The sequence below is a fragment of the Schistocerca serialis genome, chromosome 3, assembly GCF_023864345.2.
Source record: "Schistocerca serialis cubense isolate TAMUIC-IGC-003099 chromosome 3, iqSchSeri2.2, whole genome shotgun sequence".
NCBI classification, from domain to species: domain Eukaryota; kingdom Metazoa; phylum Arthropoda; class Insecta; order Orthoptera; family Acrididae; genus Schistocerca; species Schistocerca serialis.
The window spans coordinates 993,465,662-993,489,480 of record NC_064640.1 but is presented as its reverse complement, the minus strand read 5'-3'; the positions used below and the strand labels follow the sequence as shown (position 1 = coordinate 993,489,480).

The 23,819-nt window shown below is 37.6% G+C and overlaps 1 protein-coding gene across 1 annotated transcript in view; it reads left to right on the top strand.

Moving 5' to 3' along the window:
• The window catches only part of LOC126471443 (histidine ammonia-lyase-like), a 241,699-nt gene that overhangs the window by 131,672 nt on the left and 86,208 nt on the right, over positions 1-23,819 (top strand). The window contains exons 8-10 of the mRNA XM_050099622.1: positions 3,659-3,822; positions 7,229-7,368; positions 18,309-18,600. Coding sequence (XP_049955579.1) covers positions 3,659-3,822; positions 7,229-7,368; positions 18,309-18,600 — 596 coding nt within the window. The remainder of the gene's footprint in view (positions 1-3,658; positions 3,823-7,228; positions 7,369-18,308; positions 18,601-23,819) is intronic.

Sequence of the window (23,819 nt, the reverse complement as noted above, 5' to 3'; positions counted from 1 at the left end):
ATAGTGAAGCAACTTAAATCACTTCATAAAAGTGAGTCTTCTGGTCCAGATTGTATACCAATTAGGTTCCTTCCAGAGTATGCTGATGCAATAGGTACATATTTAACAATCATATTGAGCATCTTTGGTCAGAATTTAAGGGTATTGTCCACCATGTGCTTGAGAAGTACGTGTCTAGCAAAAATATAGGAAAGGGAAAGGATCCACCTTGGTACAACAAACATATTAAGAAACTTCCTGGCAGATTAAAACTGTGTGCCCGACCGAGACTTGAACTCGGGACCTTTGCCTTTCGCGGGTAAGTGCTCTACCATCTGAGCTACCGAAGCACGACTCACGCCCAGTACTCACAGCTTTACTTCTGCCAGTACCTCGTCTCCTACCTTCCAAACTTTACAGAAGCTCTCCTGCGAACCTTGCAGAACTAGCACTCCTGAAAGAAAGGATACTGCGGAGACATGGCTTAGCCACAGCCTGGGGATGTTTTAATCTGCCAGGAAGTTTCATATCAGCGCACACTACGCTGCAGAGTGAAAATCTCATTCTGGAAACATATTAAGAAGTTGCTGAGAAATCAGAGAATTTTGTACAGTTGTTTTAAATGTAGTCACTGCCCCGCTGACAAACAGAAATTATGCGAAATGGAAGCAGCTGTCAGAAGGACAATGAGAGATTCTCTTAATGAATTTGAAAGCAATATTTTATTTGCAGAATCTAAAAAAAAAAAAAAAAAAAATTTGTTTGTACATAAAATCTATGAATGCTACAAATAATTCAACACCTTCTCTTGCTGACAGTATGGGTAATATAACTGATGATGATAAACAGAAAGCCGAAATTCTAAAGCTAGCTTTCAAAAACTCGTTTACGGTAGAGGACTGCAGCACCATTCCCCCTTTCAATTAGTGTTTACTGTATCTGGGATTGTAAAACAGTTAAGATCCTTAGACGCCAGGAAGGCATCTGGCCCAGACGGTATCCCCGTAAGTTTATGTGTTGACTATGCTACAAATCTAGCACCATTCTTATCCATCATCTATCAGAGATCACTGGAACAGCAGAAAGTTTCACAGGACTGGAAGAAGGCCCAGGTCATATCAATCTACAAAAAGGGTAGAAAATCGGATGCACGTAATTACCGGCCAATTTCACTGACATCGATTTGTTGTAGAATCATGGAACATATTTTGCGTTCAGACATAATGACCTTTCTAGACTCTGAGAAGCTCATCTACAGAAACCAGCATGGTTTTAGGAAACAGTGGTCATGCAAGACACAGCTGGCCCTCTTTGTGCATGATATACACAGGCATGATACAGGCTGTAGATACCAGCTCCCAGGTTGATGCCATATTTCCCGACTTTTGGAAGGCTTTCAACTCAGTTCTGCACTGTCGCTTGCTACAAAAGTGCACACTTATGATCTATCTGATGACATATGTGGTTGGATGCAAAGTTTTCTAACAGACAGGAGCAGCATGTCGTCCTGAATGGGGTGACTTCAACAGAAACAAGCGTACCTTCAGGTGTGCCCCAGGGCAATGTAATAGGTCTGTTGGTTTTTACGTTTACATAAACAGCCTGGTTGATGGTATTGACAGAGGCATTAGACTGTTTGCCGATGATACTTTAGTCTACAGGAAAGCAGTATCACACGAAAGTTGTGAACAAATCAATGAGGATTTGCAGAAAATAAATGCATGGTGTAATGACTGGCAGTTATCCTTCAATATTAGTAAGTGTAACCTACTGTGTATAACAAGGTGGATATCCCATTAATGAATGAGTACAAAATAAATGCCTAGTCTTTGGAAGCGGTAACATTCGTCAAGTATCTGGATGTGACTATTTGAAATGATCTCAAATGGAATGATCAGATTACACAAGTAATGGGTAAGGTGAACTCTAGGCTACAGTTTATTGGTAGAATCCTGAAGCGATGCGAGCCTTCAACAAAGGAATTAGCTTACAATATGTTAGTTCATCCAGTCTTAGAGTATTGTTCATCTGTATGGGACCCTTACCAGTTGGGTCTGATTCAAGAGATTGAGAAGGTCCAAAGAAGAGTGGCAAGACTCGTGTCTGGTACATTTAGCCAACACGAGTGCATTACAAATCTCATAGAAAGTTTGAAGTTGGACACACTTGCAGATAGACAATGCGCTAAATGGAAGGGGCTGCTGACTAAATTCCAAAATCCCATCTTCACTGAGGATGTAGAGCCTATATTATTACCTCCAACTTTCAAATCACGCAATGATCACCATTCAACGATAAGGAAAATTAGTGCTCTGACTGAGGCGTTCAGACAGTCATTTTTCCCTATTTCGATCTGTGAGTGGAACAGAGGGTGTGATGGGTAGGGGGTGGGTGGGGGGGGGGGGATATGGCTTTGGCATGAATTGTACCCTCCATAACACACTGCTTGGTGGCTAGTGGAGTACATATGTAGATGTAGACAACTCGCTCAATGAAAGATATGTACCCAAAGACTGGAAAGTTCCACATCAATATTCAAAAACGGCAATAGGAGTAATCCCTAAATTACAGGCCCATATCTTTAGCATTCATATGTAGCAGGATTTTGGAACACCACTTAAATTGGAAAGAACACCTAGGGGAAGGCAAACCAAGGACTGTGTTTTATTAGAAGATGCAACAGATCTACTACAGAGACTGCCTACAATGTGCCTGTCCTTCCTCTTTTTGGAGTATTGCTGCACAGTGTGGGATCCTTACCAAATAGGATTAATGGGCTACACTGAGAAAGTTAAAAGAATGGCGACACATACTGTATTATTGTGAAATATGGGGGAGAGTGTCATGGACATGATTCAGGATTTGGGGTGGACATCATTAATACAAAGTCGTTTCTCATTGTGGCAGGATCTTTTCATGAAATTTCAATCACCAAATTTCTCTTCCAAATGTGAAAATGTTTTGTTGATGCTGAACTACATAGGGAGAAATGATAATCATAATAAAATAAGGGAAATCAGAGCCCTCACAGATTTTCATTTTTTCCACACACTGTTCAAGAGTGGAATAATAGAAAGTTATTGTGAAGGTGGTTCGATGAACCCTCTGCCAGGCACTTAAATGTGATTTCCAGAGTAACCATGTAGATGTAGATGTGGAAGATGAATGACAATTGTTAGTGGCCATAAAAAAGTTCGAGTTCCAACCATGTTGAAAACCTGTTTTAATAGCAACTTTAAATCATTTTATTGAAAGAAAAACAACTTGTTACACTATATTTTGTTCTTTCTCTGAGAGCTGGGGGGGGGGGGGGATGTCTTCCCCCTCACCCCCTCCCACCCACTCCCCCCCCCCCCCCCCCCCCCCGCCCCTACCCACCACTGTCCTTGCCTCTGGATATGGGTGCCCTTGCTCTAAGACCATTGGATCAATCCTTTATAACCTGATGATATGAGATAAATTGTTCACATGTGGAAATCTCAAATCATAAATGTCATCTTTTGTATAAAAAAAAGCTTAAGTTTTAGATGTTAATCTGAACAATAAATTTGTATCTTATATATCCTATATTTTTTCTTTCTCTAAATGTTTCTTATAGAGAACAATTAACTGTGTAGTCCAAGTATTAGCCCTTTTGCAAGGTAATTATGTTATTTATAAGGAAATGTTTTATTCACAGAGAGCTCCAGTACAATTTAATTAGATCCCATGCAGCAGGTGTAGGAAATCCACTGAATCCAGAGAAGACAAGAATGCTTCTAGCACTACGAATAAATGTTCTTGCTAAAGGCCACAGTGGTATATCTCTCCAAACATTACAACACTTAATCAATGCATTTAATGGTAAGACTGTTAAATTTTCACATGGCAGTGAAAACATTGTTAAATGATACATTTCATATTATTATAAAAACCACATGTTGTAGAAAAATATTGAAGTTTTATTTTCTAATACTATCAATATTAAGCACTAACACATACTAATTAATACATCATTAAAAATTATGTCGTATAAACATGTCAAAAATAGAAAACTTTCATCATCACATACTTCCTAATCATTTTTCTTAGATGTCAAGCAGTGCCAGCTATGTAATGTGTGACTCTTTCTGCAGGGGTTTTATGAGTATTAACATTTGATGTTACTTTTTTGGAAATAAAAAAAAAACAAGATTTATTCTTTTTTGTTGTTTATATTAATGTACAAACTCTTTTGTGTATCACAGAGGTAAGTTTCATCACAGTGAGATACTATATTTATTCAGATAAGGATATATTTATTTTATCTGGTGCCATTTATGCACTGAACATATACTTGTAATTAGGAGACATCAACTTACTCATGTTTCTTAATATTTAGACTACATATTTCAAATTAAATAACTTAGAAATTTTGATTCATTTCCATGTGATCAAAGGAGGACTAATTTGAAATGTAAGGTTACTAAACTTGTGATGGACAATTTTGCAACACATGTACTCTTATATGGCTTGGATGCATGTTATATTTTAACACAGACAACACAGCTATGCAAACGTTCATTCCAGTGATGTACCAAGGAATATATCCCTGCATAGGAAGGATATGCAACAATCCTCTAGAGCCTCATCATTATATTATGTTGGACACCCATGTAATTTGTGAAGCAGCCTATTTTATATAATAGTCAAAAGAGATGGAAATGACTACTTGTTAGTGTGAGAGCTGTATAGGTAGTAGTATAATACCCCCATTTGAAACACCACAACTGCACCACATAAGAAACTGGAAAATAGATTCCTCCAACAATTTAATATGTACTGGTGATATCAAGAATGGCAATAAAAGCACATGGAAGATAAAAATACTACAATTTCCATGTTGTGTATGTGGAGTAATCAAAAATAGGCATTTGCTGAATGCCTATTGTTGATGACTCCAGATGCACAACATGCAAATTGTAGTATTTTTAACTTTAGTTCTTTATGCAGGCTTTGTTACCTTAGAGAGTAATACTGTGAAACAGAGCATTTAAAATATGGTATTAAGCAAGATAAGACTCACCACCACATAAAGTCATTGTATCATTTTGAAATTATTACTGTTATGTGATAGTTCTTATGAGCAGTCTTTTAGGTATTTTTAGTCTACAGAAGTACCACAGACCTGGCAATGAAAAATAGCTTGCACTGCTTCTAGAAGCAGACTGCCATAGGTTGCTTGATGAATAAAGCCTTCCAAGTGATTGGAAAGTTTGCATGCCATTCTCATTTCCAAGAAGGGCTGCTGAACAAATAAACACAACTGTGTGTTGTTATGGGTGATTTCAATCTGTTGTACAGTTTTGGAATGAGTTTTATGCTTGTCTATAACAACCTTTCTAGAGGCCAAAAATATCCTCTGTAGGAATCAGCACTCATTATTCAAACAACAACCATGTGAAATTCTGCTCACTCTGTAGATCCAAGAGAGGATACATTGGAAGCTCCATGGAACTGTTCAAGGATGGTGCTGTTGTGTATAGAGAAGACACTGTGTGACAAAATTGTAGCAGAATGCAGGAAGACCTGCAGAATATTGACACTTGGTGCAGGAATTGACAGCTGACATCCAACAAGAACAAACTGAATTTTATTAGGATCCTGTAGGATTATGTGGTACACAGTAAATGTACATGTAGTATAGAAATGTCAAAAATAGAAAACATTCATCATCACATACTTCCTAATCATTTTTCTTACATTCTAACATCCTTGATTCTAAGTAGGAATATATACAAAGTTAATGTGATAAGTACTGTTCAACACTGTTAAATTCCTTTTCCATCAGATAATCTTTGAGGTTCTTTGAAAACTTAGTGTCATGTACATTGCCAGACAACTTTTTAGGCAGACTTCTTAGTAGTTTTATATCTGAGTGCTGGGATCTTTTTTCAAGCATTGTCAGTTGGTGGGATATGCTTTGTATGCCATTCTTCCTCTGTGTGTTGTGGATGTGTACACTAGCATTTGCCGGCCAGGGTGGCCGAGCGGTTCTAGGCGCTACAGTCTGGAACCGCGCGACCTCTACGGTCGCAGGTTCGAATCCTGCCTCGGACATGGATGTGTGTGATGTCCTTAGGTTAGTTAGGTTTAAGTAGTTCTAAGTTCTAGGGGACTGATGACCTCAGAAATTAAGTCCCATAGTGCTCAGAGCCATTTGAACCATTTTTTTACACTAGCATTTGTAGTTTACCCTGCACTATCTTTTGGGACATATATTATAGTTTTATATATGTACATGGATGTAAAAGTTAAGGTGCCTAGTCTTTTGAAGCAATTTCTGCATGTTTCAAAAGTCTTTCTTCATAATATGGCCCTGGTTGCTTTTTTTTTGTGATGTGAACACCCGTTTTATTTCTTGAATGTTTAAGTTTCCCAGGACTATCACTCCATACTGCAGGTAAGGTTCAAAGAGTCAGTGGTATACTGTGCACAAAAGCTGTTTGTCTGAATACTGTGACACCTGCCTCATAATGAATATAATGAAGCTGAGTTTCTTACTGACAGAATTATTATGGTGGTTCCATTTCAGCTCGTTATCCACAGTAATACATAAGAATCTAGTGGATTCTACTTCTTCCAGTCTCATTTCATCCACCTATAAATGCATGCGCACAGCCTTCTCTTTATTTGTGAACCTTACATACAGTCTTTTTTTTTTAGATTTATGACAACTTCATTTTCCAGGAGTCACTGAGCTGTTGTGTTTGCAGATATCTATGCTCTTCTGTCAAGCAGTACCGCATTTTCATCATTGTTCAGTATTGTCATGTCATCTGCATACAATATTTTCTTCTCCTTCTCTTCAGCACCTATGTCATTAACAAATAGATTAAACAGCAATGGCCCAATAACAGATCCTTCCGGCATTCCATATTTCATGGCTTTGGTTTCTGACTGACATGTATTCCCTATTGATATATATGGTTTCCTGTTGCGCCTGTATCATTCTATCCTTTCACCTGCTTGTCCTCAAATATCATAGTTTTCCAGTTTTCTTACCAGTATTTCATGAGCAACAGTGTCAAATGCTTTGGAGAGATCCAGAAACATTGCAGATACAACTGTATAATATTTTATAAATATAATTTTTAATTGATTTGTTTGTTAATACTACAATTTACCATAGTTTAAAAAAAACATGTGTTCATGCTGCTGGAAAATAATATTTCAGTCAGTATGAAAGTGTTCTTTTCTACATGTAATAATTTAATTATTTTCTTTACAGCTTCATGTTTGTCATGGGTGCCTGAACAAGGGTCAGTGGGAGCCAGTGGTGACCTAGCACCCTTAGCTCATCTTGCCTTAGGACTGCTGGGAGAGGGCAAAATGTGGAGTCCATCAACAGGCTGGGGGGATGCCAAAGATGTGAGAATGCATTTCATCATTTGTATTAAAGCTCAATAATTTACAGTTTTTTATTTTTTTAGTTGTTTGTACATCATGTAAAAAGTGGCTAGCATCCCCTCAGGGATGTAGAAGAAGTCTAGAAATATATCAGTGTGTCACTCTGACTAATAACTATTGTTAACAATATTCTGCCCATGTAATATTAACAGATGGAATTTATTATATAAAAACATTTATTTTATATATACTGAAATTGACTGCAAGTTAATAACTTACTCAAGACAAACAAAAGACGCTAACATGAAACATTACTGTTGCTTTGCCACTTACACTATTCAGAAGCTGTTTCATAACTTATGTATTTTTATCACTTGTTTATTTATATACCAGGTGGTTATAATTAAACTTTCCCTATTTAACATGTTATAACATGGAAACTAATTACCATACCGGTACCGAACTTTGTAGCATTAATGTCCACAGTATGGGGTGCATCATTTCCATGCATCACAGTGCCACCATCCAGTTCCAACTCTGGCCACCAGGTGCCATGATCAGTCATCATGATTCTTAGTCTCACACACCTGACCAGTTGCAGTGCACTTGTTGACATGTCAACATGAGCTTGGACAAAAGGAGCAGGGCATTATTGGTGGAGCTCTATTAACAAAACAACAATAATGCTGCAGCTGGTCTTTGAGAATATTTCTGGCTGAAAGGATTATGAAAGGGTCCTGTTCCTCACCTGCTGTGTTGAGCATGATGAAGAAGTTTGAATCAATTGGAGAACTGGGTGTCACTCCAGTAAGAGACCAATGACCGGTTGCGCCACAGGTGGTTGATGAAATTACTGATGCTATGGCAGGCAACACTGTGCACAATTCTCAATCATCAGACAGGGCATTTACTATGTCATGACAGTTGAACGTCCCATGGTCCACTGCACAGAAGGTGCTTCAAATCAATCTCAAATGATATTCATACAAGATCCATATCTACAGCAGCTTGCACCTTGGGATGCACAACAATGTGTTGACTTCACTCTCCAATTTTTCACAAGGATTGATGTTGATGAGGGCTGGCCCTTGACCATCCCATGGACAGACGAAGCTCATTTTTCTCTGACAAGTGAGGTGAACATACAGAATTGCCGAGTGTGAGGATTTTCACCTCCAGTCACTGTGCACAAAGTTCCTCTGTACGGTGAACATGCCTATGTTCATCATTGGCCCATTCTTTTTTGAATAGGTTGGCATTCAAGGACCAAAGACATGCAGTGTTACTGGCCAGCATTAAAGTGATATGCTTCGCCCTACAGGAGAGACACACATTGAACTCAACAGTTTTCATGCTATATGAGGCCCCACCACACATCGCTCATGAAATTCACCTGCTTCTCCAAAACACATTTGGAAATGATTGAATTATCAGCGGATCATTTCCAAATGCTTGGTCGGCACAGTCACCTGATCTCACTCCCTGTGATTTCTGGTTGTGGGGCTATCTGAAGGACAGGGTTTACCAGGGGAACATTCACACATGTGCTGATCTGAAGCACAGCATATTAAGAGGGGTAGCCAACATAACTGCAGACATGCTTTGTTCTGATGTGCAATCCTACAGTTTCAGACTCTTCTGGACACTGATGGGCACTATATTGAGCCCCTTTTGTAGCAGCAAGGGTATCAATATGTAATGGTATGATGTATCATAGCAGCACGTTAAAGGTGTTTCAACTGAATTGATTCTGCATTATTTCTCTTCCCTATGTCCTTAACATTAATGCTACCAAATTTGATACTAGTATGGTAACTAGTTTCCGTTTTAAAACATGTTAAATAGGGAAAGTTTAATTATAACCACACATTATTTATCTGAATGCTATGCTGTAAAAATGTATAAAAATGTTAGTGAAAATATTGCTATGTAATGAAAAGTGGTTGATTTTGTCTGAAGATAAGGATCACCTTACTGGATCATCTGTCTAGCTTGCTTACTTAATCGTGCCCCCACTACCTTATAGTTAACAGGATGCAAAGGACCTATACAGTTCTTCATGCCTATAGTCATAGCTATTGTCTCTCTCTCTAACAGTCCCCTATATTCTAGTAACTCTTCAATTACATAGTCACAGGTCTATCTTGGGTGTCATCATACTTTCTTATCTTACATCTTTACCTACATTAAACTTTCAGTACTAACTGGACATGTTCAAGTCACTGTGATTGTTCCACTTGGATACTATACTCATCTCCTCTTTCCTGCTCAAATATGGCTTTTTACCCAGAACCAGGATAAGTATCTATACGCTGTAGGTGAAAAAATTTGTGTTCTTTAGTAGTTCTCTTTCTTATTGAAGAAGTTTTGTCTCATCACAGTCAACAGTAAGTCTATTACTCCATCTCTTTTCCCAATCTTTTCTTTCGACTTTCCATTTGAAATTATGAATGACTCTAAGTACATTCAAGCAGCTACTTGCTCTAGCAGTTTCCTATCCACTGAGATTTTGTCTCCATGTCTCATAGTATTATTCTTACCAACATTCACCTCCATTAATCTGTCATTGTGAAGCCTTACTAATTTATTACACCTACTTCAGTCATTTCATACTAGAGAAGGTTCTATTAAGCTTTACTTGTATGTGTATTCCAAGCAGTTACAAAATACACCTTTATTTTATGCACATAAAGAAAGTTTTCTAAAACAAATTTCTGTATAAGATCTTATTAATAATTGCACTACGTAACTCTGTGACATTTTAGATGTTTAGACAAGTATCATGTTTTTCCAGTACAGAACCACAGTTAATAAATACCTGACAGCAAACATGTTGTTTATAAATGTCACTTATGTTTCATATATTTGATTACTGAACCATTAATACCTTTCCTGATGCAAAATATCCAATGAAATTTTTTTGTTAGCATACGGGAAGAAGTTTTCAAATGAGATTTTTTTTAAATAAAAATTTAAATAACTTCTGCTTGATATGCTACAGACACTCAAATGTCACACACATTTGAATGTGTGTTTGGTGTAGTGTGATCAGTCACAGGAATGAACACATAGAAATATCTTTATGAACATATTTTTAAGATGACGAACTAATGCTATTTTGAACCAAAAGGTTGCTTTGAACATGGCAATGCTTTACTAGGCAAGCTTTAGGAAATGGTATGCCCTTTCTTTCTTCTGACCACTGAACTAACTCACCCAGTCAGCTATAGGGGACCTACAGTTTAATATGGGCTCCAAATTCGGAATTATTCTTATACACAAACAACTGTCACAGGTGAAAACAGAATAAAGGACAGAAATAATTCTACAACTTGCTCATAATTGAACCCTTGACCATTTGATCTGTAACCTGTCACTTACCCAGTTAGCCATCAGCCCAAATACTGTAAAAACACAATCAACCTTTTCATCTACGACTATACTCATGTTTTTTGTCTCCAATATCTACATAATTATTGAAAGAATTTAAAAAGGCTGTGTGGCTGGTTAAAAACAGTCACTGATTTTTCTGAATTTGTTTATTAACTGCTATATCACTTTTTGGGTTGAACCCATCACCTGATGACCTACTACAAATAGACAAAAGTAACAGATGTTATGTTAGAAATTTTACAGAAATGCAAATTACATATACAAATCAGTTATAAATGAAAAATATTCCAGGACAAAAGGTTTTCTGATACAGAAATGCATAATACTTTAGAAGCAAATACATGAGACTTTGATGTAGATGTCAAATATTGTCATTGTTAATGTGTAGAAGACAAGAAGCACCATTTGTTGCACAGTTTGACCCTAACTGCTGAAATACCATACTAGCAATGACAAACTCCACTGTGTGTGCTGGGAGGAAGGCTTGGTCATGGTAGGCAGCATAGCTGTGTTGATGCATATATTATGTAAAATGAACTTATAAAAATCATTGGAATGCTTTTTGTTTGTATCCCTATGTAAAATTGTCAAGAAATGACCACCTGAAATCATAGTGCTAAATTGACTACATAACATAGCATAAAAATACATTTTCATTTTGATTATAAAGTGCAGACACATACATTTGATAGAGTTAAGACTTCACAAATGTATTGACCATTTCAGTTTCACAACAGAGCAAAGATTCATGGTCATTATTCGCTTGACCTAATACAAAATTGATGTAACATTAGATGAAGTACAAACCAAACATTGTATGGGTATCATACATATGTAATTTTGAAGAGAAACCCTGAAAGTTTTTTTTCACATATACCACCACACTGTAGTTTGGTAATTTGCTGATAGTCAGGGCTAGTCGCAAACATGACAAGTTCAAATGCGGAGCGAGCGGTTTCATGAAATGGCCTCCCCGATCATCAGATCTCACCCTGTGGGACTTTTCTCTGTGGGGACACATTAAAGATCTGGTGTATGTATCACCTCTACCACGTGATGTAGCAGAGCTCCGGGACAGAATATGGAAAGCGACTGCCATAGTCGATACTGCCATACTGGGACGGGTATGGCAAGAATTCGATTATAGACACACACACACACCCACCCACACACACACACACACACACACACACACACACAAACACACACACTCACACACACACACACACACACTACTGGCCATTAAAATTGCTAGCCATAAAGATGACATGCTACAGACATGAAATTTAACCGACAGGAAGAAGATGCTGTGATATGCAAATGATTAACTTTTCAGAGCATTCACACAAGGACGGCGCCGGTGATGGCAGCTAGAATGTGCTGACATGAGGAAAGTTTCCAACTGATTTCTCATACACAAACAGCAGTTGACCAGCGTTGCCTGGTGAAACATTGTTGTGATGCCTTGTGTAAGAAGGAGAAATAGGTCGGATTGTAGCTTATCGCGATTGCGATTTACCGTATCGCGACATTGCTGCTCGCGTTGGTCCAAATCCAATGACTGTTAGCAGAATATGGAATCGGTGGGTTCAGAAGGGTAATACGGAACGCTGTGCTTGATCCCAATGGCCTTGTATCACTAGCAGTCGAGATGACAGGCATCTTATCCGCATAGCTGTAATGGATTGTGCAGAAACATCTCCATCACTGAGTCAATAGATGGGGTCGTTTGCAAGACAACAACCATCTGCATGAACAGTTCAATGACGTTTGCAGCAGCATGGACCATCAGCTCAGAGACCATGGCGATGGTTACCCTTGATGCTGCATCACAGACAGGAGCACATGCAATGGAGTACTCAACGACGAACCGGGGTGCACGAATGGCAAAATGTCATTTTTCTGGATGAATCCAGGTTCTGTTTACAGCATCATGATGGTCACATCCATATTTGGTGGCATGGTGGGGAATGCACATTGGAAGCATGTATTTGTCATCGCCATACTGGCATATCACACGGCGTGATGGTATGGGGTGCCATTGGTTACATGTCTCAGTCACCTCTTGTTCGCATTGACAGCACTTTGAACAGTTTCAGATGTCTTACGACCCGTGGCTCTACCCATCATTCCATCCCTGCAAAACCCTACATTTCAGCAGTATAATGCACCACCGCATGTTGCAGGTCCTGTACGCGCCTTTCTGGATACAGAAAATGTTCGACTGCTGCCCTGGCCAGCACATTCTCCAGATCTCACACCAATTGAAAGCGTCTGGTCAATGGTGGCCGAGCAACTGGCTTGTCACAATACTCCTGTCACTACCCTTGATGAACTGTGGTATCATGTTGAAGCTGCATGGGCAGCTGTACCTGTGCACGCCATCCAAGCTCTGTTTGACTCAATGCCCAGGCATATCATGGCCGTTATTTAGGCCAGACGTGGTTGTTCTGGGTACTGATTTCTCAGGATCTATGCACCCAAATTGCATGAAAATGTAATCACATGTCAGTTTTAGTATAATATATTTGTCCAATGAATACCCGTTTATCATATGCATTTCTTCTTGGTGTAGCAATTTTAATGGACAGTAGTGTATCAAAAGTGTAAAAAGCCAGTTGCATTTGCTTGTTGTCTGCTCATTAATCAAAAGGGTTAGATTTAACTGGTTATTGATGTAAATTTCCATATCTTCAAGTATATCCAAATTATTATCCTCATTCTCAGTGTGCAATAATGATAAACAGTTTTCAATGAAAGCTAGATGAAGATTCTGTTTCCTTAAGTGGTATTCCAGGGCACTACCATTACTATTGTATCAATACTCCCTGAAATGTATTTTGAACCCCCTTCCCATTTGGCCAATCCAATAACACTCACAGGGCCCACATTTGGTCCTGTACACCTGTGTCACAAAATTTATTTTTTGGGACTATCAAACTATGTCACAGAATCTGCCCTAGTTTGTTGCTGTTCAGAAAGTGAACTCATATTGATTTTTTTAATTTTTTTAATTTTTAAATATATTTGCAGTTCTCTCAGATAATGAACCATGCTAAGAAAAGAGGCTATGTCTAATGTTTTCCTTATTTGTTATGAGCAGACAACCAGCATCCATAACTGGTTTTTTAGTCTTTTCGGTGAACTGTTCTTCCATCATAATAAAATAAAATAATCCAGTATCTGATTGTCTGAGTTACTGAAGACTTTTCATTTGTGGAATTTTAACTTAGACGAAGTTACACTTATCTTGTGTTAGGTTGGGTGAGTGCTGCCCCATGAGTCTTTGTTCTGTTGTCAAATTGAATTTGTAAATTCATTTGTGAAGTTTTAACTCTACTTATGTTGTACATATTTGCCCTTGGTCAGATGAGCAATGACCTAAGAACTTTTACTTTGTAATAAAAGTGAAAATGTATTTTTATGCTAAGTTACATTGCCAAATGCACTGAAAAAGATTTTAGGTGGTCATTTCTTGACAATTTATATATATGTTGGTTTTATATAATATGCTGGTTTTATATAATATGTCACTTGAATTTTTATAAATAAGGTAGGATTTTTGCCAATGTGTGAGCAAGAAATTTTTAATTGCTTTATACAGAGTGAGTCACAAGGTTTTCCCCTGGTTTCTGGCGGGTATTCCTAAGGTTATTTGGAACAAAAAATGTAAGTAAAGTAATGGGATCAGAGCCATAAACTCAGGAAAATGGCAAAAAAACTTTTATTGTTTGATTTCACTATCGAAAATTTACATAATAATGAATTTAAACAATTTTGTAGCAGTCTCTTGCATTCAGAGTGGATTTAAAGCAAGTGTTCAAGATTTCCTCCCTGCATTTGAAGCAAAGATTCACACAGGAGTGAACCATGCAAGAAGCATTTCATAATTTCACATGATCATTCCTTATTGACATTGTGGCATTGAAAATTCATTGTATGAATTCTTCTCATGTTTCCCCCATAACTTCGTATACAATGTCTTTCATCCATCCCTAGATGCAGTAATCTAGGGGTCTTAAATCTGGGGATCTGGCAGGCCAGTTGATAGGGCCCCCGTGACCTATCCATTGATAGGGAATTGCTGATTAAGACCTCATGGCGGAAGTGTGCAGGTGCCCTGTCATGTTGGACATACATGTGGCATCTTGTTTCCAGAGGAATGTCTTCAAGAGGGTGCGGTAAGTTTTCTCGTAAAAAGTTACCATACAACTGACCATTTAAATTTCCTGGGAGAATAAACGGCCCCAGTAACTTGTCACACACAACACCACACCAGACATTGACACTGAATCTGCATTGGAATTGAGATACTACCATGGCATGGGGATTTTTGTCTGCCCAGACATGCGTGTTATGCATGCTGTTGATGCCATCTCTTATAAGGGTTGCCTCATCACTGAACATTACGAAGTGATAGAGCTGCCAATTTACATTCAACCAGTTACAAAAGTGCAAACGGTTGGCACACTCATGTGGCTCTAAATCGTGAACTTTCTGCACATGAAAAGGATACAATCCATTCTCATAAAGAATCCTACATACCTTAGATTGTGAAATGTTCAATTGGGCAGCTAGGCATCTTGTACTTTAATGAGGACTGCACTCTACTGAATTAAGAATGTTTTCGTCTTCTTCAACGTCATGATGTCTTTTGGAGTGAATACAAATAATGAGAAGAGTACCACTTTCTAACAATGTTCATTATGTTCCACTAAATGTTTTGGCACTCAGAATCCTACAATTAGGATACCAATGGTGATATTCAGCAACAACAGCTTTTGCATTACCATCACAGGAGCCCAAAATGTACACCATCTCTCCATACTCCTGTGATGAAAATCGCAAAGTGTACTATACACAGGAGACAATAACAGTGAACAGTGACTGCAGTATTGACAACATGGTTGTTACGCAAACGTACCAGTCACTGCACTTGTCTACCTAAGACTGATCATTGTTGTTGTGGTCTTCAGTCCTGAGACTGGTTTGATGCAGCTCTCCACGCTACTCTGTCCTGTGCAAGCTTCTTCATCTCCCAGTACCTACTGCAACCTACATCCTTCTGTATCTGTTTGGTGTATTCATCTCTTGGTCTCCCTCTATGATTTTTATCCTCCACGCTGCCCTCCAATACCAAATTGGTGATCCCTTGATGCCTCAGAACATGTCCTACCAACCAATCCCTTCTTCTAGTCAAGTTGTGCCACAAACTTCTCTTCTCCCCAATCCTATTCAGTACTTCCTCATTAGTTATGTTATCTACCCATCTAATCTTCAGTATTCTTCTGTAGCACCACATTTCTAAAGCTTCTATTCTCTTCTTGTCCAAATTATTTATCGTCCATGTTTCACTTCCATACATGGCTACACTCCATACAAATGCTTTCAGAAACGACTTCCTGACACTTAAATCTATGCTCGATGTTAACAAATTTCTCTTCTTCAGAAATGCTTTCCTTGCCATTGCCAGTCTACATTTTATACCCTCTCTACTTCGACCATCATCAGTTATTTAGCTCCCCAAATAGCAAAACTCCTTTACTACTTTAAGTGTCTCATTTCCTAATCTAATTCCCTCAGCATCACCCGACTTAATTCGACTACATTCCATTATCCTTGTTTTGCTTTTGTTGATGTTCATCTTATACCCTCCTTTCAAGACACTGTCCATTCCGTTCAGCTGCTCTTCCAAGTCCTTTGCTGTCTCTGACAGAATTACAATGTCATCGTCGAACCTCAAAGTTTTTATTTCTGCTCCATGGATTTTAATACCTACTCCAAATTTTTCTTTTGATTCCTTCACTGCTTGCTCAATATAGAGACTGAATAACATCGGGGAGAGGCTACAACCCTGTCTCACTCCCTTCCCAACCACTGCTTCCCTTTGATCATGTGTCCTGTGAACCCAAGTGTAGTGCTCCATACACCATGGCATGTTTTAGAACTCTGTTGTAGCTCCTTAATTGTGGATCTGATTGTATTACTGTATTTACATTTTTTGTTCCAAATAACCTGAAGAGTAACCTCCAGCAACTGGGGGAAAACCTCATGACTTACCTTGTATATTGATGCACGTTTTTGGCAATGGTGCCTTAAAAATGTAAGTGTAATATTTATACTGGCCACAAATCTGTGTGGCATTCTTTATACATCCATCGACATGGTTAGGCCTATTAGCACGACTGAGCCTTCTTCCCAGAGCACAGTGTAGCACTGGCCATTGCTTGTATGACATTTCAACAGTTAGGCTTGAACTGTGCAACAAATGGTGCTTTGTGTTACTCTACACATTAGTAATGAAAGTATTTGATATTTATATCAAAGTCTCATGTATTTTTATGTAAAATTATATGTATTTCTGTGTCAGGAAGCCTTTTGTTCTTGAATATTGTTTGTTTAGGACTGATTTTTATAAGAAATATGCATTTCTGTGAAAGCTGTAATGTGCCAACTGTTACTTTTGTCTGTTTGTAATAGCTCATCAGATGACAGGTTAAACCAAAAGGCAGCATGAGAATTAACAAACAAATTCAAGAAAAACCAATGTCTCTTTTTAAGCAATCACAAAGCCTTTTCAAATTATATCCAATAATTATATTTATAATAGTTGCATGCCTCTACAATAACATTCAGTCTGATTTAGAATCTAATATCTACATTATAGTTCTTCAGAATAATTCTATTAACATTTTCAAATTATTTGAATAACTCACACAAATGTGGTCAGATAAGCTCATCAAAAGCCTCTGACATTTGAACAGGTAGCTGCTCTGTCATTTTCAAGACATGAACTGCAGTTTAAGCTGCTGATGCTGTGCAGAGTAAACCCATTGTAAATGGAGCTGCATAGACATGGACCCTTTAAGAAACCATGCATGAAGATATACTACACATAATCACCTCCTGCTAGAGATAACTTCTATCAAAACACAGTGATAGTAGACAAAGGAGTCATGCTCACTTTGTTCCAATTCTCTCATATACCTGAAGTATTTAGTGTTTAACTGGTACACAAACAATGTAGAAATTCTTGCCAAAAAGCTAAAGCTCTGTCCACTGGGCAGCCACCATGTCATCATCTGTGAATGGCATCAGTCAGATGCAGTATTGAGGAGCATGGGGTCACCACACTGGTCTCCCAGCTGTTACCAGCTTCCCAGGCCTAGGAGCCACTACTTCTCACTCAAGTAGCTTCTCAGCTGATATCTGTGGCAGTTCGATACATCGATCCATGAGATCTCTCTTTATTGTGATTTTTGAATTCACTTTACATCTAGCTCTGTTCTGTGTTGTTACATTTTGTGATCACAATGTGAATAAAGTATATCATTATGATAAAGTGGCATTAAATGTTATTTTTTGCTGTAATATCATTACTCGCCTCATTGTGCCTTTCATTCCCCACCTCCAACTGAGGAAAGGTATCTGGCAGTACTGGGAATCAAACTCAGGTCCTCAACATAGGTTACTGAGCATTCAGACAATGGTCTCCTTTAGAGCTAACTAACAAAAAGGCAGTAATTGTACAGGAAATACTGAAAAAATCTTTCTTTTTTTCATGGAAGGTGTTGAAGTCTCACAATTTGGAGCCAATGAAACTTGGACCAAAGGAAGGCATTGCACTCATCAATGGGACACAGCTTATCACATCCTTGGGAGCTGAAGCAGTAGAAAGGGCTTATTTTATAGCAAGACAAGCTGATGTAGCAGCAGCTCTGACCTTGGAGGTTCTCAAAGGAACATCAAGAGCTTTTGATTCTGATGTTCAAATGATTCGTCCACACAAGGGCCAAATAGCAGTTGCTAAAAGACTGAGAGCTTTACTGCACTCAGAATTTTATCCCTCTCAGATTGCAGGTTTGTATTATTAAGATATCTTGTGTCACATTTACATATTCTTAATGTATGACTTTTTCACTTTTCTTTCCTTTATGCAAATGAAGACATCCTTGAAGCACTGAATCTATAGTGAAAGTAACTGTTTAAACTCTTTAATTGCATGATTTTTATTTCCTGTTCTTCTAAGTTAATGAAAAAGAAGCACTTTATAGTATATTTCAATTGCTTGGAGATTTATGTATACAGAAGTGAAATTACAAGAGGAAAAAAGAGATTTCCAAACTCTTTAAGCTCATTGTATGTAAGATGAAATTCTGAAAACTAAATATGGGTAGCTATCAGCCTCTACCAATAAACTTTTTATGGCAAAAAGGGAGAAAGGAGAGCAGATATCCAAGTCACCTGACCTCACTACCATTGAGTACATCAAGGACCCCGTCAAATGATGCATATATTCTTTGGATCCAGCTGGTACCAGTCTCCATAATTTGTAGATGTTGATTGGACAGTCATAGATTTGGATGTCTCCCCAGTGTTTTCAGTTTCGAGGAGTCCATGCCAGTATATGTCACCAAAAGCACCAGGGCAAAATGATTAGGATGGTGCTCTAATGTAATTGCTCGTGAGTGTATGTTGAAGATATATTTGAATATCTTACTACCAACAAAACTATTTTCACTGTATCCTGAACTCAAGAATTACATCAGTTTTTTTGTCAAGTCATGTTTGAAGCTAACCAAAAAACTTAAACAAAAGACTGATAACATAAAAAAATGGCTTTATCATGGAGAAAAAGATGTAGATTAAATTATATAAGCCTATAATTTTTACTCCCGAGATACATAGGCAGGGGATTCTGAAAGATCTAGGAGCCAAAAATAAAAATACATGATACATATTTACAAAAACAGAGATATTGTAATGTTCCTTCCTTAAAATCTAAATTAAACGGTCCTCATGGGTGTGTAAGTAAGGATAAATACTAAACATATTTTCATTTGATGGGTTATAAGATTTTAGTAAATTTATGACACACTATGGCAGGAAAAAAAGGCTGTTATCAATATAATTTAACCATTAGGCTTACTAGGTACTTCAATGGCAATACAAAATCATTATGGGGCTACCCATAAATGTGCTGAAATCATCTGAGATAGTAGGTTACAGTAATCTGAAAACCGTGAGAATGTCTAAAAATTGTTATTTTATAATCAAAATTAACTTAGCTTTCAGAGATAACTGTAACTTAATTGTGCCACTCCTTTTTCTTGTAATCGATAATTTTCTTTGGTTAAAAAAATTATATAATAATTAGAAAACTCTCACTGGAAAATTTTGAACTAAATCTCATAAAATAATTTTAAGTTTATTTCAAAGATGCCAAAATTCTTAAAGAAATAAAAAGTAGAGAATTCAACTTTATTTTCATTTAGGTAAATAAATCAAGTGTTCAATTTCACTTTCAAATACACTGAGCTGACAAAAGTCATGGGATACCTCCTAATATCATGTCAGACCTCCTTTTGCCCAGCAAAGTGCTGCAACTTGATCTGGCATGGACTCAACAACTCATTGCTAGTCCCTTTCAGAAATATTGAGCCATGCTGTCTCCATAGCCATCCATAATTGTGAAAGTGTTGCCAGTGTATAATTATGTCCCATAAATAGTTGATGGGATCCACATCGAGAGAAATGGGTGGCCAAATCATTTGCTGAAATTGTCCAGAACAATTGTGGCCTGGTGACATGGTACACTGTCATCTGTGAATATTGCATCATTGTTTGGGAACATGAAATTCATAAATGGCTGAAAATGGTCTCCAACTAGCTAGATATAACCATTTCCAGTCAATGATCATTTCAGTTGGACCAGACAATCCAGTCCATCCCATGTACACACAGTCCACACAATTAGGGAGCCACCAACAGCTTGCACAGTGCCTTGTTGACAATTTGGGTTCATGGGGTCTGTACCACACTCCAACCATTCCATCAGCTCTTACCAACTAGAATCAGGACTCATCTGAGCAGGCCATCATTTTCCAGTTGTCTAGGGTCAACCAATGTGGTCACAAGCCCAGGAGAGGCACTGCAGGCAATGTCATGCTGTTAGTAAAGGCACCCGTGTCAGTCATCTCCTGCCATAGCCCATTAATGCCAAATTTTGTTGCACTCTCCTAACGAATACATTTATTGTATGTCCCACATTGATTTCACACAGTATTGCTTGTCTCCAAGGAAACGCCACTGTTCTTAGTCATTAAGTGACAGCTGTCGGCCACTGCGTTGTTTGTGGAGAGATGTAATGCCTGAAATTTGACACTGTGGATGTCAGAATACTGAATTCCCTAATTATTTTCAAAATGCAATGTCCCATGCCTCTAGCTCCAACTGCCATTCCGTGTTTGAAGTCTGTTAACTCCCGTCATGCAACATAATCGTATCAGAAATCTTTTCACATGAATCACCTGAGTACAAATGACAGTTCCACCAACTCACTGCACTTTTATACCTTGTGTACATTATACTTCCACCATCTTCAAATGTGTGTATTACTATCCCATGACTTTTGTCACCTCATTGTATGTTCCAATAAGAAATAGGAATATAAACATTACTGCTGAAGTAATGGGGTGTTATAATTAAGTTTAAAATATTTATTCTGATTGGAAGGCTTTTTCCTTCAGATAGATACTGTAACTGAGAGGAAGATGGTTTCCAGCATTCCCAAGAGAACTCTTCAGACACAATACCTTCATAACCACTCTTGAATGAGTTGGGTGTAGACATATAAAAATGTTCATGATCTTCATTGTAATCCATAATGTTTTCAACCAAAGTAAATTTACCTACACCAGGAAAACGATGTGCATACACTGTTTTATTGAAACCATTCTAAATATCATCAATCCATCACCTCATAACTTCAAAAGTTCAACCACAAAACATCGGTCTATACTTTGAAAATATGAACCTTTATTTCATACACTCCCACTGTGAACTTTGATACTTTTCAATAAATCCAGTTTTATTATTAAGTGCAACAATAGAGGAAGACAGAAAATCAAATTCTTTTGCAATGTTAATATAATTCCACATTAATAGAAAAATTGCAAGTTGGTACATAAAAAATACAGCAGCACCTTCTATTAAAATATAAACCAATACATTCCTTTTACTATGACAAGGTTGTACATTGGCAGAACCACTGCATATTTTCCACAAATAATCACTCAAATGATCAACTAAGTGTTCAGAACAAAATTCAATGGATGCATGCATTTGTGTGTGTTCCCCTGTAACCTCACTTTTTTCACAACCATTGTGGTGGCATCTTGATGACTAATAGATATCATGACTGTGTGGTTACATACATTACAACACCTCATTCTCATTATGTCACAAGCCTATAAAAATCATGTGTGTCAGAGGAACTTATTTGGTACACTTGCACTAGGCCATTCTGGAATGCATGTAACAAGCAACAGTGCATTGCAGCAGCTTACACAGTCTATTGAGCACCCAGAGGAGGCCCCAGAGGATATGACAATTTATTGAGGACTCACAATGGCTACAAAGAAATAAATGACATCTTGGCTTTTGGCAAGATTGATGTATTTCTGCAGCAGCTTATGGAAAACCTTACACAACCTATTGAGTACCCAGAGTGGGACCCCAAGAGACAGATATTGTTTTAAGGACCCAGAGTGGCTACAAAAGAACAAATCAGTTCTTGACCTATGGCAAGTGCAATATACTTTATTTCCTAAAAAGATGTATAAGCAGTAGAAACACCCATTGAAATAAATTTAGCAATATCTTTACAACCTATGCACCATATACAAATTTGCCATTTTTGAAACTACATTTGTATTGGAAGTAATTTTAGTGTCTCATTTTAAAACTTTGAGGGGCTGTAGGTCACACACATAAAAGCAATGTTTGTTAAGGAATCTACTCCTTTTAACCTAATGTACATAACATTTTTATTAACCCTTTTTATTAAAAGCATTTTCACATAACTTGACAACAGATATTTAAACACAGTGCCCTAAGCCTTATCACATGCATAACAGCACTGCAGTCAATAACTCTCCAACTCTGTTGAAGATGGCAGGATTATGTTTCCTGTTATGAAATGCATCATATTCCCAAAGACGAAACCAGATGATGTGATAGCTTTACAACAGTTCCTACTCAACTGCCAAATATATTTTTAAAGTTAGCTGTACTTTAATGTCAACAATGCAATATACTGGGATTCCATTGTGCTCAAAACAAATTTTGTTCTGTACAGATAGTGATATTGCGTCCACTGATTTTGTAAGTGTAATATGCAGAAACTTATGGAAAACTACTTCAGTTTACTGTACTGGCAGAGTTACAGTTCATGAAGATGACTGATGATTATTCCAGTCCAAATGTTCGTGGAAAAACATTTATTATTGAGACATAACAGCAACTACATGTTGTTTTTAATAGCCCCAAATATGACCACTCTAACTGTTAAAATAACTTATACATGTGAAGTAGTCATCATCTGTCAGTAATATGGCAACATAATTGGCATTTTGATGAAGTAACCACTGCTTAGATTCCATATGGGGTCCAGTTGGCTGTGTCTCCTGATGGTTGTACACATGTTGGTTGTACTCTTTCACGTTCTTCCAAATGATTATGTGACTTTGTTCATTGCACATACCACATCATATGTGTTAGTTGAATACAGATTAATACACCTCTTCATCACTACAACCTCAAATCTAATGTCCTTACTTGTGGTTCACCACTAACATGTTCAAGGCAATAATTTTCCCTTTCTTGAAAGTATCAATAAAGTGCAGCAATGGTACTGTGGAGTGGATGTGTTCTGTTACGAAAACAATGTTCATAGATACGTGCATCTGTTCCACTGAAATGGGTTTGACATCTGGGGAGAAAAAGAATATATGTTGAAATTTTGAGTCAGTCCATGAGGTGTACATGGTTAATTCACTAAATTCATTAAAAGGTGGATATTTGGGTTTGAGTCCTGATCCAGCACATAACTTTAACTTGCCACAAATGTGATTTTCATTTCCTCAATGTAGCATATAATCATGGCTGTAAGTTCAAATAAATGGTAGTACACATTCAGTTGATAACTTCACATATAAATAACAACAGTTCAGTCAAAATGAAGGCTTAAAAGCAGGACAACTAACTTTAAGTTGACTGTGGTGCAGTGGGTATCATGA